We start from the raw sequence: 15,946 nt of genomic DNA, 5'->3' as shown, positions 1-15,946 counted from the left end.
TCCTATCCATGTCCAATTATCACCTTTGCTCTCTTGGTCTGTGTTTCTCCCCCTGTCCTTTTTTTTCCCCCTTCTCCCCAGCCTTTTAATTCAGGCACCTACTGCTTTTTACTCATGCCTAGTAGAAGGAGCTTAGGCTCGAGGTGTCTTTACCTCCTATGGACCCTGCTGAGTCCTCCCAGTGTTTTCACTCACTCCCGGGTGGCTCCTGGGGCGGGCATGCGCAGAGCAATGTAGGGAAAATGCCACTGAAGGGCTTCGTACGCATGCGTCCCATCTCAGCCTGTTCACAGCGGAAACGGAAACGGCCCTTCTTTCTCTCTGGGCTCGCGGGCGATCGCCATGGTGAGTGCACCGGGTGGGCAGTGAGCGCTTCCAGCGGCGGTGGAGGTGCGCGGGGCCGCGTCTCCGCGGTGCCAGACCCAATCCCGGGCGTCTGGAAGCCAGTTGAGGCAGTACCGACCCCCCTTCGCCCTGAGGCAGGGTGATTGGGGCTGCGAGGCGTGCGGACGGCCGCGTGGCGGCTGATTGAGGCCCGCGAGACGGAGGCCGACAACGCGCTGAATGTATCCGCTCCCGGGGCTGTTCCGGGCCCCTGGCCTGGGTCCACAGCCCTTTGCTGCCCTGCCCGGTCCGCCTGGCCTTGCCCTTCACTCGTCCTCCCCTGTGATTTCAGGTGTACAAGCGGTACGTGGAGATCGGCCGCGTGGCCTACATCGCGTTCGGCCCGCACGCTGGCAAGCTGGTGGCTATCGTCGATGTCATCGACCAGAACCGGGTACGTGACGCCAGTGCTGGGGCTCGCCATTTGGTGCCGAGTGTGTTCCTGGGATGCTGCGTGACCTGCCGAGTTCCTTCAGCACTTCTGTAGCACTGGGTATAAAGTGTTTTACAGGTCCTGGAGCTGGTTTACATATAATGTGTTACATTTCTCGGCTTCACTTCGTGGCTCCAGAAGGTGTGGGTTCCAGTTCGACAGAAGGATTGCAAAATTCTGGCCCTGATTTGAGGTTTTTTTTGTAAAAATTGAGGATTTTGTTTGACCTGGGTTTTTTATTTTTTGCTCATTCATTAGAGCAAGCATCATTTGTACAGTTATCTAGATGAGCCATATTGTGTTTTTTGAGACCAGTGTCAATTGGAGCATTTCCAACTTCCCTGTAAGCTCAATTTTCATTTGCTGTATTGAGTAGTTTTTTTCCTTCTGGAAAGTTGACAATTAAGGATATCCTCTCTATGTGCTCTGACCTTTGATTTTTTTTTTGTATCATTCAGTGTGCATTTTGGCTCTAAACCAGGTGCATTTCCCATCTTACTTCCAGGCAAATGTTTGTCTCTGTAGACTGTTTAGAGGACTTCCTTGCATCAATATTATGTTAATGAATAAAAATGTTCAGTGAACAATGAGAAGCTGGAAAGATTTAGCAGGCCAGGCAACATCAAGACCCTTTTTCAACCTGATTGTTAGCTGCATGTAGATTTGTGCTCTTATAATATGCTCTTTAGTCTTTTTGTAGCTAAACAGGAAAATACAAACACTGGTTGCAAATGTGGAGGTCAAGTGCAATAAACAAACATATGAAAGAAACCAGCAGGTTCATTCAGCATCTATATGAAGTAAAGGGTAACCAATGGTTTGAGCCTAAATCCTTCAAGATGTGAGTAAAATGCAGGCAGACATTTGGGGGGGGGGGGGGGGGAAAGGTGGGGAGAGGAGAGAGTAAGGGACTACAGGCAAGAGGTCATAGTGAATATAGGTGGGAAGGTTGAAGATAAAAGGGCTGAGAAGTAATTGTTGAGGAAGTAGCTCTGAATGGAGAGCGAAGGGAATGGGGAAAGATAGTGACTTCAGGAAGAGTTAAACAGAAACTGAACAAGTCAGTGTTAATACTGGAGAGTGCCCAGATTGAATATGTGTTGCTTAAGGATTTCTGAGTATAACACTGGTGGGCTTTCCCTTAAATTATTTTTTAATTTGACCCTTAAACATTGTACCTTGCAATTCCAACAAGTTTGATTTGTGTCAACTCAAATATTCTTCTCTTAATCCTCTCTTCTAGGCATTGGTGGATGGTCCCTGCAGTGGTGTAAGGAGACAGGCATTGCCATTTAAGTGCATGCAGCTCACCAACTTTAAGATTAAAATACCACATAGGTGAGATCTTAGCTTTATTTTTAACACAGAGCATAACAGGCCCATCAGCCCTTGAAGGTGTGACAATCTATTTATTCCACAATAATCTAACCCTTCACTCCCTCAACCCTCTTTTTTTTTAACACCCATGTGGCTATCTGAGTCTTTTAAATGTCCCTACTGTACCAGCCGTGTGGGGGGGGATTTGCTGGTGACTACCCGATCTATGGCCCTTATACATCTTGTACCTTATTAAAGTCACCTCCTTCATTGTTCTAAGAGGGAAGCTCTTGCTCTATCAACCTTGGTTCACAAGACATGTTCTGCAATCCACGCAGCATCTTAGTAAATCTGTGCGACCTCTCAAAAGCTCTTATGTCCTTCTTTTGATGAGGTGACCAGAACTGAACACAAAATTCCTAGGTGCGATTTAAGCAGAGTTTTATGGAGTTCCCTGACTAATGAACGTCAGCAGACCATACGCTTTTTTAACCACCCTATCAACTAGTGTGGCAACAGGGTTCTATGAGTTTGGATCTCACAAATCCTTTGTTCTGCCACACTGAAGTATCCTGCCATTATCCAAATATTCTGCCTTCATTGTTTGACTTTTCAAACTTAACTGTTAACCAGATTGAATTCCATCTGCTACTTCTCCATCCAACTTTGCATCCTGTCTATACCATGTAGTGACCTACGACAATCTTTCACACTATCCACAGCACCTGCAATCATAGGCAAACTTACTAAAGCACCCCCCTCTACTTCAGACATTTATAAAAACCTCAAAAAGTAGAGGTGTCCCAGAACAGATTCCAGTGGAATGCCATAGTTATTACCATCCCCCTGGCTGAATACATTCTATCTACATTACTTTCTATGTTCCGTAAGTAGGTCTTTCTGAATGGAGAACCTTGTCAAATGTCTTACCACAATCCACATACACCACATCTGTCTCCTTCATTAATTTCTTTTGTCACCCCTTCAAAAAAAAACTCAATTAGGTTCATGAAGCACAACTTGCCTCTCAAAGTGCCATGTTGACTCCTTAAAAAGATTTTGTTTCTGATGCTCATAAATCCTGTCTCTAAGAATCTTCAATAGTTTGCCCACCACTGACACAAGACTCTCTGGTCTATAATTCCCAAGATTCTTTCTCTGGTGTTTCTTAAATAAGGGCACTACATTTGTTATTCTTCAATTCTCTGCCATCTCTCCTGGGACCAGGGAAAACAAAGATTATTGCCAACTCAGCAATATTTTTCCTTGTTCTGGGGTATATTTCTGTCCTAGGAACTTGTTTGTCCAAATATTTTAAGAAGATCCAGCATTTCCTCCTTTTTTAAAAATCTTGGTGTACTTGTTAGGTCTGTTTCTGTAATGACTTCTCAAGTATAGTATTAATTTAAGATCTCTCCTAATTCTGCCACCAGGCACATGTTGCTCTTTATCCCTAATTGGCCCTATTTCTAGTTATCCTTCTGTTTTTCATCTATTTGTAGAACCCTATGTGCTTTCCTTAAAGAATTTCCTGGCTACCTAATAGTTCTTGAGTCCTTCCTGACATTTGCTTCCTAAACTTTTTGTATGCCTTTTTTTTTTCTTTTTACTTGCTGCTCCACCTCTTGTTGACCTTTACCCTCCTTTTTTTCCATGTCTTAGTGGGATAAACTTACACAGGACTCCACATATATAGTCCCAAAATATTCTCTGTATGTCTGCTGTGCATTTCACTGAGAACATCAGTTCCCAATTTATTCTTCCAAGTATCTACCCTAATCTAATGATCTCTTCCCAAATTAAACACTTTTCCATTTTGTCTACTATCCTTGTCCTATGCAAAAGGTCAGGGAGTGGTAGTCTCTGTCTGAAATGTACATGCATGGGAAGGGCTATCACTTAATCAGGTTCAATACCCTGATTAAAATCCCTGGTGTCTGGCACCTACATAGCTTGCTGATACTGGATATGTGAATTTTCTGGTTGTGTGAGGCACTTTAAAATACAAGACTGTGCAAAATGTAAAGTAATTTGGAAAAAAAAATCAGTATTGTAGTCCTTAATTATGTAAAGTTCACTTTAATCAGGTAATTCCTGTAATTTACAACATTTAAATTTAACCCGAGTCATTGGCGCTGCAACAGCATTGTGCTGACTGCTGTGCATTATTAACCCCTTCCAAGTTCACAGATAAAGCCTTAATAATATACTAATAAAGACTCTTTTACTAGGCTGGGTTAGGGAGACACTTTGGGGGAGTCACCCCAGAGGTGACCAGCATTAGTGGCTCTTTATCCTAGGTGCTGCTGTTTTATTTAAATGCAACTTTGTTGAAACTAGTCAAACAGCTGGTGCAGGCAGGGCATGACTGGGGCGCTTTGTTAGCTGAATGTTTGCTCCTATCTTCAAGGGTGTTGCTTCAGAGAACATTTACTTTTAGTTTGAAACTTTTATTTAAATTTCTGTTTATTTTAACATTTATTTATTTTGTTTTGTGCCCGTTGCTTGAATTCCAACAGACCCCGACTTACCATGGGGTTCCGTTCCAGGAATTCTATCGCAAGTAGAAAATATTGTAAGTCGGGGTCTATCTATAAGCAGTGGAAATAACAAGAGCTGCACAAATAGACCCTATCTTGATGCAAATGTAGAAAATTATTAAATTAATGGAATATAGTGAGCAAGTTGACCCTACTCTTGGCACACACACACAGTATTGCACTTTCTGCAGCTGTGATTCTACCTGATTAGCATGCCACTCTTTCCCCCATCCCCACTTTTTTAACCTCTGCCCTTTTGAAACCTCTAAACCCCAGAACTTGCATCAGCCAATCCTGTCATTGTGTCAGTCAAGTGTCTGTAATGATCACAACATAATTCCAAGTACAGATCCATGTTCTAAAGACTCATATGAATCAAAACAAACAACGTAATCTCTTTCAACGGTAGTATATAACATACGGAATCTAATTTCCCCCCCACCTCCACTCACCATCTTCTTACAGTGCTGAGTAATAACTAGGGGCAATGGCACCACCTCGCAACTTGTGTCTGGAAGCGTGTGCCCTATGCATTTTCTCTCCCTCCCTAGCGACAGCAATCTGCATGCTCTCACTCTCTTCCTCAAGTGACAGCAATCTGCATTAATCCGTCAATGTACGTTTCCTTGATGTCGCTAGAAGAGAAGGTAAAGCAACTATGTCGATACAGGTAGACCCTGACTTATCTTAATTCAAAATGGGTTCTGATCATTATAACTCTAAAATAACGTAAGTTGGGGGTCTATCTGTACTAGATTCAGAAAGGTTGAATTCAGTTGGCTTGTTGACATACTATGACTGGAATCCTTGGGCACACCTGACAAATTTTGCACTAAATAGGTGACAGTCAATATTTGGGAAGTTGAAATCTCTCATGACAAAACCCCTATTTTTTGCACTTTATAATCTGCTCCTCATTGTCCCAATGGCTATTTGGGGGCCTATGGAATACTCCCAAAAGATTGATTGCTGACTTCCTGTTTCTGACTTCCACCCACAATGACTTAGTAATGCCTCCGTAGTATTGCACTTTCTGAAGCTGTGATTCATCCTGATTAGCATGCCACTCTTTCCCCCAACCCCACTTTTTTTTAACCTCTGCCCTTTTGAAACCTCTAAACCCCAGAACTTGCATCAGCCAATCCTGCCATTGTGTCAGTCAAGTGACTGTGATGGTCACAACATAATTCCACGTACAGATCCATGCTCTAAAGACTCATACGAATCCAAACAAACAACGCAATCTCTTTTAACAATAGTATATAACTTACAGAGTCTAATTTTCCCCTATTCCTCCCTCCCATACCCTAATATAACAAAGAAAGATTATATAAATTAAACAAATATAAAGAACCAAATATTGGTAAAGTCACAATCCCTTAAGGAAACTTAAGAAATACCTAAAATAAAAAAGATAAGGAACAAAATACAAGAGCACATCATCTGCAACATGACCCCTTGATTCCAATCATTTCATGCTGGCATGGATTGTTGCATTTCCTTTATTCAGAAGGGATAGAATTATATCTGAGTTCCAATGTGTTGCAGATAGGGTTACTACATCCTAACAAATGTGCCATATTTCCTCTTTTAATAGTACGAGATTTTCTCCAGGGGAATACAACCCTGCATTTGTGTATTCCATTGTGTAATTAGTTGGAAGTTGGACTTCCACGTGACTGCTATACAATTCCTGGCTACCGATGGGTCAGCCTTCACAAACTGAATTTGGTATCTGGACAGTTTAAAACTCGCATCTGTAATATTTCCTAGAAGGTACAATTCTGGATCCTGTGTAAAATCCACTTTTGTAAATTTTTTTCAGAATGTTTTCAGGTGCTCCCAGAAGGATCTCACTTTTGTACAGTCAGGTTAAATGGATAAAGGTTCCACCACCCTTATTCTTAATATTTTTTGCATTAAAATACACTGCATTTATGTTCCATCCACTCTGTCCTTCATTGTCTCACTACACATCACATCTACCTTTTCACCAACTGCTCCATCATCTGACCTAAAACTGGTTCCCATCTCCTGCCAAGCTGGTTTAAACCCTTTCTAACAGCTCTATCAAACTTCCGTGCAAAGAATTAGTCCCTCTTCAGTTTGGGTGCAATCTGTCCCTTTTGCTAAGACACAACTTGCCCAGACACTATTGCTCTCCTTGTCTCTACCCTTCTCTTTTGAGTCACAGAACTGGGCTCAGTGCCAGAGACCTGGCTGCTGCAGCTTTTTCCTGGTAGATCAAATTTAAGGGAATGGCCATGGGTACCATGCATTAACCATCTTATTTCATCTGTCCCTCTTCATGCCTCCTGCTTGTGACGCCTCCCTGTAACTCCTATCTATCACCACCCCTGCCTTTTAAATAATCTGGAGTTCATCCAACTCCAATTCCCTAATTCAGTCTGTCTAGAGCTAAAACTGGATGCCTCTTGCAGGTGTAGACATTGGGCACATGCTGTCCTAGGTTTCTCACTGCTCAGACTGTACAATAAGAAAATACCTTTTTCTTGTGTGTGCCTGACAATTCTTTTTATTATAGTGTTTCTGTTACCTCCACTTCCTCCGCCTCTCGAGCCAAAGTCTTTAAATCCTGTTTGCACAATGGCTGCTTCCCTTGTGCTTGTACTTGTGCTTCCCTTTTATTGTCTATTTCATGCTAGCATTCCTTTACTGATGATTTTAAGGACTCTCTCATTTTAAGTCTTGCTGCTGTTAAACTGAAACTTGTTTTTTGTTTAAATTAATTTAGCCTTGGGGTGTCCCCTAAGTTTTCTGTAGCCTGAGTTGCAGAATACTTCCAGCATTTTAAGAGATTGGATTATGACTAAAGGCCAAGGTGAATTCCACCCAGATTTTGGTCATTTCACAAATTTTGAACAGAAATGATGAAGCCACAGTTAAAGATCTGCTGCTCTATGGATCCATTCTCGATCCTGACCTTGGGTGTGTCGAGTTTTCACACTGAGTGTGTGAGCTTATCCCAGATAATTTGGCTTCACCTCACATTACGGGTCGGTTGGCTACAGTAAATTACCCCTCAATGTAACTTTTTGGTAAAGAATCAAATGGAGGGGGGTGCCCATGGTTGATGGGCATGTGCTAAAATATATTGTAGGGAGGGCAAGAGGTAAGTAAGGATTGTGGAGCTAAGATGATTAATTGTGCAGTAGGGCAGCATGGTTGGCATAGTGCTTAGTGCAATACCTTTACAGTCCCAGTGGTTGGGACCACTATCCAAATCCCGTGCTGTCTATATGGAGTTTGTATGTTCTTCCTAGTCTCTGGGGGGGGGGGGCTCCACTCAGCATACTGGCCGTGTAGGTTAATTGGGTGAAAAATGAGCTGACTGACTCATGAGCCAAAATGGCCTGTACTGTGCTGTATGTCTAAATTTAAAAATTTTTAAAAATTAATTCTGCAATGACAAAACATCAGAACTGGAGCAAATTAAAATAGAGCTAGTTTTGCAGAGGGGTTGCAGGTAGTTGATTTAGGACACAGTGAAGTTAGTGAGTGAATGCCACATAAACAACTGTGTATTGGAAGCTGCAGTTTTCACACCACTGTTCATACTATTGACAATGTTAATATTTTTCTCCTAGTGTTCGCCACAAAGTTGTGAAAGCTGCTTGGGAAAAAGAGAAAATCAGTGAAAAATGGAAAGAAACTAATTGGGCAAAGAAAATTGAAGCCCGTGCAAAGGTGGGAACTTTGTTTTTTTTTTAAAAAAAAAAGCTTCTCCTTGCAGAAAATGCTGAGTTTAGAAGTATGAAACGCCAGGGGGACTTGGGTCAGGCAGCCTCTATTGGTAAATTACAGTAAATGGTCCTGACCTGAAATATTGACTGGCCATTTCTACCCATTGATCCACCAAATCACTCTAGCTTCTTGCTGTTTACTGAAGATTCTGGTATCTGCAGTTTGTTTCTAAGATTTGAAATATGTTGAGTAGTTAGTTGGTTCATGCTTGAGTACAACTTCATTTTTTTTCAATGAACATTTGCTAATGCCATCTAACATTCGAAACAATGATTTATAATCTATTGATTTCTTTCTTTAGAGGGCCAAAATGACCGACTTTGACCGTTTCAAGGTCATGAAGGCCAAGAAAATGGTAAGTTTGCTTTGGTAATTGTTGAATTCTAACAGCTTTGTAGTCTTTGCTAATCAAGTATTTAACATGAACCAGCCTCCACTGATGACCTTGTCAAATATTTGGCATTGGCTACTTACTGGAATAACTGAGCCACTATTCTCATCGACGTTGTACAATGTAAATGCACTGAAATTCTTGCTGTAGGAGGGAGAGAGATGTATATTAATTTGATTGGTTTTTCTCCACATTTCTGTTGAGTGGACTGTTTGTGTAATGCATATGTGTAGAAGGAGTTTACCTGTAGCTGCTTTATTTCAACAGCTAGTAACTTTACATGGGTTTTTTCAACACAATTGAATGATAACTTTCAGAATTTAACTTTTATATTGAAATGTAATTTGTAAGTAAAATGTGACTGAAATTTAACAGAAGTCTAAAAGCTTAAGCATACTTAGTAGACCCTTTCTGATTTGCTTTATAGTCATAAAGGGGGGATATGTATGCCAAATAAATTAGAACCCAAACCAGATGCTGTCAGACAGCTTTCATCTGGCTGAACAGCAACTTGTGGTCCTGACAACATTAAGTTGTCCATTTGGGTGGATAATGATAACATTTTGTTTTTATTCTCCCTCAGAGAAACAGAATTATCAAGCTAGAAATGTCCAAATTGAAGAAAGCTGCCAAAAAGGCATAAATGGCTACACCTTGAAGAAAAGAATAAAGGACATGTCAAAATCAAATTGTTTTGTGTTCTGATTACATAATAATTTTGAAGTTCTTTCCCAAACAAGATCGCGTGCTCATTTAGTCTTATATGGAAGCCATGGAAATGAGCCATCCAGCCCATTGAGTGCACAGTGACTGCCAACAAACTAATCTTCCATTAATCTCGTGTTAATTCTCCCCACTTTCTTGTCTATCCTTCCAAATTCTACCATGCTACTTACTACACAATAGGAGCAATTTGCAGTGGCAAATTAATGGACCAATCTTTGTGATATGGGAGGAAACACATGCAGTCAGACCGAATGTGTGGGCTTGTGCAGAAAAAAAATCAAAATAGAGCCCAGCTCTCTGGTACTGAAGCAGCAACTCCAGCTGTGGTGCCATTTATTTTATCTGCAGAATTTTGCTGCCCAAGAAGGATAGAGTCTAGAAATCTACCATTGAAGCCAAAGCAATTATGAAATGGAATTGCAATTCAATGTGTAATATCCTTTTAAAAACATTGCTTGGTTCAATTCTTGACCAATAAATATGTTGATTTTTTGTGGATCTAATTATTGGATTTCTAGTGCTTTGGTTTGCTTTTGGTGGTAGTAGTTAATGTTTGCCTGTCAAATGCACCCTTCCATTTGTTAAATGAATGCATTCCAGATGTATATTCATTGTATCATTGTTGATCCCAACATCCATCTGTGTGCTGACTATTAGAAACATAGAACACAGCACAGAAAACAGGCTGTTTAGCCCTTCCTGTCTGTGCTGAAACATCATTCTGTTAGTCCCACTGACCTCCACCCATTCCATAACCCTCCAGACCTCTTCCATCTATGTATATATCTAATTTATTCTTAAAACTTAAGTGACCCTGCATTTATCACATCAGATGGCAGCTTGTTCCACACTCACCACTCTGAAGTTCCCCTTAAACCTTTCACCCTGAAGCCATGTCCTCTTGTATTTATCTCTAAGCCTACTCACATTTACTCTTGTCTATATCCCTCAATTTTGTAAACCTCATCAAATCTTCCCTCATTCTTCTATGCTCTAAGGAATAAAATCCTGACCTGTTTGATCTTTCTCTGTAACTCAACTCCTGAAGATCTAGCAAAGTCCTAGTAAATCTTTACACTCTCAATCTTACTGATATCCTTCCTGTAATTTGGCGATCAGAACTGCACACAATACTCCATATTTGGCCTCACTAATGTCTTGTACAACCTCAGTATAACATCCCAACTCCTGTACTCCGCTGCAAACGTGCCTGCCTGTCCTGCATTGGACTTGTCAGTCACCAACGAGCCTGCAGCAGACGTGGACATACCCCTCCATAAATCTTCGTCCGCGAAGCCAAGCCAAAGAAGAAAAGAATAATCTTAAAACACATGACTGAGCCCGCATTCACCATATTAGTTGGCAGCTCATTCCACACACCCACCATCCTAAGTGAAAAATTTCCCCCCTAACGTTACCCCAAACCTCCTTCAGCTTAAAACTGACCTCTTGTATTTATCTCCCTCAATCTAAATGGAAAAAGTTTACTCACATCCACTCTGCCTATACCTTTCATAATCTTGTCTTTCTTTCTTTGGCTTGGCTTCGCGGACGAAGATTTATGGAGGGGGTAAAAAGTCCACGTCAGCTGCAGGCTCGTTTGTGGCTGACCAGTCCGATGCGGGACAGGCAGACACGATTGCAGCGGTTGCAAGGGAAAATTGGTTGGTTGGGGTTGGGTGTTGGGTTTTTCCTCCTTTGCCTTTTGTCAGTGAGGTGGGCTCTGCGGTCTTCTTCAAAGGAGGCTGCTGCCCGCCAAACTGTGAGGCGCCAAGATGCACGGTTTGAGGCGTTATCAGCCCACTGGCGGTGGTCAATGTGGCAGGCACCAAGAGATTTCTTTAGGCAGTCCTTGTACCTTTTCTTTGGTGCACCTCTGTCACGGTGGCCAGTGGAGAGCTCGCCATATAATACGATCTTGGGAAGGCGATGGTCCTCCATTCTGGAGACGTGACCCATCCAGCGCAGCTGGATCTTCAGCAGCGTGGACTCGATGCTGTCGACCTCTGCCATCTCGAGTACCTCGACGTTAGGGGTGTGAGCGCTCCAATGGATGTTGAGGATGGAGCGGAGACAACGCTGGTGGAAGCGTTCTAGGAGCCGTAGGTGGTGCCGGTAGAGGACCCATGATTCGGAGCCGAACAGGAGTGTGGGTATGACAACGGCTCTGTATACGCTTATCTTTGTGAGGTTTTTCAGTTGGTTGTTTTTCCAGACTCTTTTGTGTAGTCTTCCAAAGGCGCTATTTGCCTTGGCGAGTCTGTTGTCTATCTCATTGTCGATCCTTGCATCTGATGAAATGGTGCAGCCGAGATAGGTAAACTGGTTGACCGTTTTGAGTTTTGTGTGCCCGATGGAGATGTGGGGGGGCTGGTAGTCATGGTGGGGAGCTGGCTGATGGAGGACCTCAGTTTTCTTCAGGCTGACTTCCAGGCCAAACATTTTGGCAGTTTCCGCAAAGCAGGACGTCAAGCGCTGAAGAGCTGGCTCTGAATGGGCAACTAAAGCGGCATCATCTGCAAAGAGTAGTTCACGGACAAGTTTCTCTTGTGTCTTGGTGTGAGCTTGCAGGCGCCTCAGATTGAAGAGACTGCCATCCGTGCGGATCTTGTAAACCTCAATCAAATCCCTAATTTTTTGCTCCAAGCAATAAAGTTCTCACCTGTCCAATCTTTCCCTATAACTCAACCCCTGAAGACCTGGCATCATTTGAGTGAATTTCTGCAATCTTTCAATCAATTGATATCCTTCCTGTAGTTAGGTGCCCAGAACTGCACACAATATTCCAAATTTGGCTGTACCAATTGTGGAACCATGCTAATACTGTTTGTATGTGCATTGCTGGCCCGCCCCTTTCCGATTGAACCTGCGACTCTTCGCCCTCACTTCCCTTAATAAAAGTTCAATGCCATAACCTCCACCAGAACAAGCTCAGGTCAGCAACATGAGACGTGCTGTCTGTTTATGGTAATAAAGCCTATCAGCCAGTTAACTTCTAGTCTTTGGAGTTATTGTTAGTGCATCATTTTTATTACCATAATCTTTTGGAATGAGACCAGGGAGGCTGGAAATCAACCCGCAATCACCGGAAGCATCTGACAAGTTCAAGCTATGGCTATTCTGGTTTCTGCAGGCCTCCTCCATGGTTGTCCAATCTGATGCAGACAAGCTACACTTACTACTCTCATGGGTCATACACCGCACCTAACCAATGGTCAAAGACTTCAGGACATTCACTGAAGCATTGTAAAAGACCAGTACCTGGCCCAGGTGAATGAAGTTTACACAAGGCCAGCAACCCAGGGAGTCGATTGATGATCACCTTCGGGTCCTGCAAGACCTCAAGACAGGCCTGCAACTGCAGGGCTTTATCCGCAGAAGAGTGCACAGAGGAGCTGATTCGAGATGCCTGTATAGGAGGCATCAGAATGGATTACATTTGCCAGTGATGGCTAGAACCGGGTGAGCTGAAGCTGCAGAAAGCCATTGAACTACCTAAAAGTTTGGAAGTAGCCCTCTGCAATATGGACTCTTGACTGCTATGTGGCTGCCATCTTGAGACACAGAATTGTGGGCTCCCTCATGTCCCAACCTAACTACGGATGCTGCTGCTGGCGAGCACACAAAGTGCTACTTCTATGGCTAGCAGAAGCACCTCAGGTAAGATCTCCATCTCATTAGGTTCCATTTATGGACCACTCTGACCTTCGAGGGGACCAATTTTGTCCCTTACTAATTTTATACTCTTCACATACTTGTAGAAACTCTTGAGGTTTGCCTTCACATTATCTGTCAAACCGAAAAACCTCACAAAGATAAGCGTATACAGAGCTGTTGTCATACCCACACTCCTGTTCAGCTCCGAATCATGGGTCCTCTACTGGCATCACCTACGGCTCCTAGAATGCTTCCACCAGCGTTGTCTCCGTTCCATCCTCAACATTCATTGGAGCGACTTCATCCCTAACATCGAAGTATTCGAGATGGCAGAGGTTGGCAGCATCGAATCCATGCTGTTGAAGATCCAACTGCGCTGGGTAGGTCACGTCTCCAGAATGGAGGACCATCGCCTTCCCAAGATCGTGTTATATGGCGAGCTCTCCACTGGCCATCGTGTCAGAGGTGCACCAAAGAAGAGGTACAAGGGCTGCCTAAAGAAATCTCTTGGTGCCTGCCACATTGACCACCGCCAGTGGGCTGATATCGCCTCAAACCGTGCATCTTGGCGCCTCACAGTTCGGCGGGCTGCAACCTCCTTTGAAGAAGACCGCAGAGCCTACCTCACTGACAAAAGACAAAGGAGGAAAAACCCAACACCCAACCCCAACCAACCAATTTTCCCCTGCAACCGCTGCAACCGTGTCTGCCTGTCCTGCATCGGACTTGTCAGCCACAAACGAGCCTGCAGCTGACGTGGACATTTACCCCTCCATAAATCTTCGTCCGCGAAGCCAAGCCAAAGAAGAAAGAAGATCTGTCAAAGCATGCTCATCTCTTCTTTTTGCCTTCCTGGTTTAAGTATTTTCTGTACTCTTCTAGTACCTTATTTGCTCCTTGTTGCTTATACTTGCTGTACACCTTTCTCTTCCTCTTAACCAGATTGCTAATATCCCTCGAAAACCAAGGTTCCCTCTGCCTGTTAACTTTTCCTTTAATCCTGACTGGAACATGCAAACTCTACATTCAAAATTTTGCCTTTGAAGACCTTCCATTTACTGAACAAACACATCCTTGTCAGAAAATAAATTATCCCATACCACTCTTCCTAGATCCTTTCTCATTTCCACAAAATTGACCTTTCTCTAAAATGTTTGCCACCTAAGCTGCTTTGTTCCATAATATGAGATCAAGTATTGCATCCTCTCTCATTAGTACCTCTGTATATTGATTTAGAAAACTTTCTTGAACATCTTTGACAAACTCCAAGCCATCCAGCCCTTTTACAGAATAGGAGACCCAATCAATATGTGTAAAGTTAAAATCTCCTATCACAACTTTATATTTCTTACATTGGTATGCTATTTCTCTACAGATTTGCTCCTCCATTTCTTTCTGACTAGTCCTTCAACGTTGCACCTAACTCCCTAAACACTACCAACATCATTGATCACTACATGGATCACAACATCTGGCTGCTCACCCTCCTAAGAATATTGAGAACTCGATTCAAGATATTGCAGACCCTGACATCAGGGAGGCAACAGACCATCCAGGATTCTCGTTCTCCCACAAAACCTCTTGTCTGTCTTCCCCCCCTCCCTCCCCAACTATTGAATCTGCTATCACTACTGCACTTCTCTTTCCCTCCTTCCTTTCTAAGCTGAGGGTTCAGTCTCGGTGCCAGAGACCTGACCACTGTATCTTATCCCTGGTAGGTCATCCCCACCATCAGTATCCAAAATGGTATACTTATTGTGTATGGGAAAGCCCACAGGGGTGCTCTGCTCTCTCTCTGTCTATTCCTCTTCCCTCTCCTGACAGTCACCCAGCTACCTGCCTCCTGACTTTTGTGCAAAGCTTTTTCTCATTCTGTTATGCACTTGCTTCAATCCATAACTTTGATTCACATCTGGTCAAAGGCTGCAGTGTAGTCTGGAATAGTGATTTGGAGACCTTTGGGTTGATGATCCTGTTGCATTGTTTGCCCTTTTTATTGATTTAGTTGGTGGATGGAGCTGTACTTGTTTCGATTGGGTTTCTTTTCTGTACAAGATACCTGGGCAATTGGCCTTTGCTAGATGTCAATGCAATGTTTGAATCATTGAGTTTGAGGCTCGTGTAGCTCAAGTCCACAGAGCTGCAGCTGGATGAGCTATTGTGAACTTTGCCCACTTTATTCAAGGGAAGTGGCTTTTACCCACAACATAGTTAGGGATGTTGATCCAACAATGGTGTGTAGTTAATACAAAAGTGCTGAAGACACTCATCAAAGATATAGGTCTGAGCCCTTTGTCAAGGAATGAGAACAAAGCATGCAGGTGCCTGAATAAAAGGGGTGGGGAAGGGAGGAGGAGGGACAAAGGGGCAGGGCCAGCATCCAAGAGGCCAGAGATGAATGTGGATAGGAGGTTAGGAGAGAAAAGATGAGAATTGATAGGAGTGGGGGTGTGGATTTAAGCTCTAAATGCAGAACTGGAGGGAAAGAGACATGGGGATAAGGAAAGAGATGGGGTGAGGAGCTGGATGAAAGGTGACATGGGGATAGGGTAAAAGAGATGAGGAAGTATGAGGCCTAACTGAAACCAGAGGAGTCAATGTTGATGTTTCACTTGGAAGGACTGTTTGGGGTCCCCAGTAGTGGTAAGGGATGAGGTGTGGATGTGTGTAGCATTTCCTGTGTTCGAGGGTAGGTACCAAGGGGGCGATTAGAGGGAAGGGAGTAGTGGAGGG

At 43.1% G+C, this 15,946-nt stretch overlaps 1 protein-coding gene across 1 annotated transcript; it reads left to right on the top strand.

Moving 5' to 3' along the window:
- Nucleotides 1-259: 259 nt before the first annotated feature.
- On the top strand, nucleotides 260-9,519 carry rpl14 (ribosomal protein L14). Its single transcript, XM_069920954.1, has 6 exons — nucleotides 260-345; nucleotides 677-778; nucleotides 2,061-2,155; nucleotides 8,283-8,382; nucleotides 8,741-8,794; nucleotides 9,414-9,519. Exons 1-6 carry the CDS (start codon nucleotides 343-345, stop codon nucleotides 9,471-9,473), a joined length of 414 nt encoding a protein of 137 aa, XP_069777055.1. The 5' UTR covers nucleotides 260-342; the 3' UTR covers nucleotides 9,474-9,519.
- The last annotated feature ends 6,427 nt before the right edge of the window (nucleotides 9,520-15,946 follow it).

This window comes from Narcine bancroftii, chromosome 2, assembly GCF_036971445.1.
Source record: "Narcine bancroftii isolate sNarBan1 chromosome 2, sNarBan1.hap1, whole genome shotgun sequence".
In the NCBI taxonomy this organism is placed as follows: domain Eukaryota; kingdom Metazoa; phylum Chordata; class Chondrichthyes; order Torpediniformes; family Narcinidae; genus Narcine; species Narcine bancroftii.
The sequence above is the reverse complement of the archived record's forward strand: the minus strand, read 5'-3'. Positions and strand labels throughout refer to the sequence as shown.

What these genes read in the sequence shown, in the direction of transcription:
- rpl14 (XM_069920954.1), top strand. An exon ending in AAGATTAAAATACCACATAG is followed by an intron (nt 2,156 to 8,282) that starts GTGAGATCTTAG and finishes TTTTTCTCCTAG; the next exon opens with TGTTCGCCACAAAGTTGTGA. An exon ending in TCATGAAGGCCAAGAAAATG is followed by an intron (nt 8,795 to 9,413) that starts GTAAGTTTGCTT and finishes ATTCTCCCTCAG; the next exon opens with AGAAACAGAATTATCAAGCT.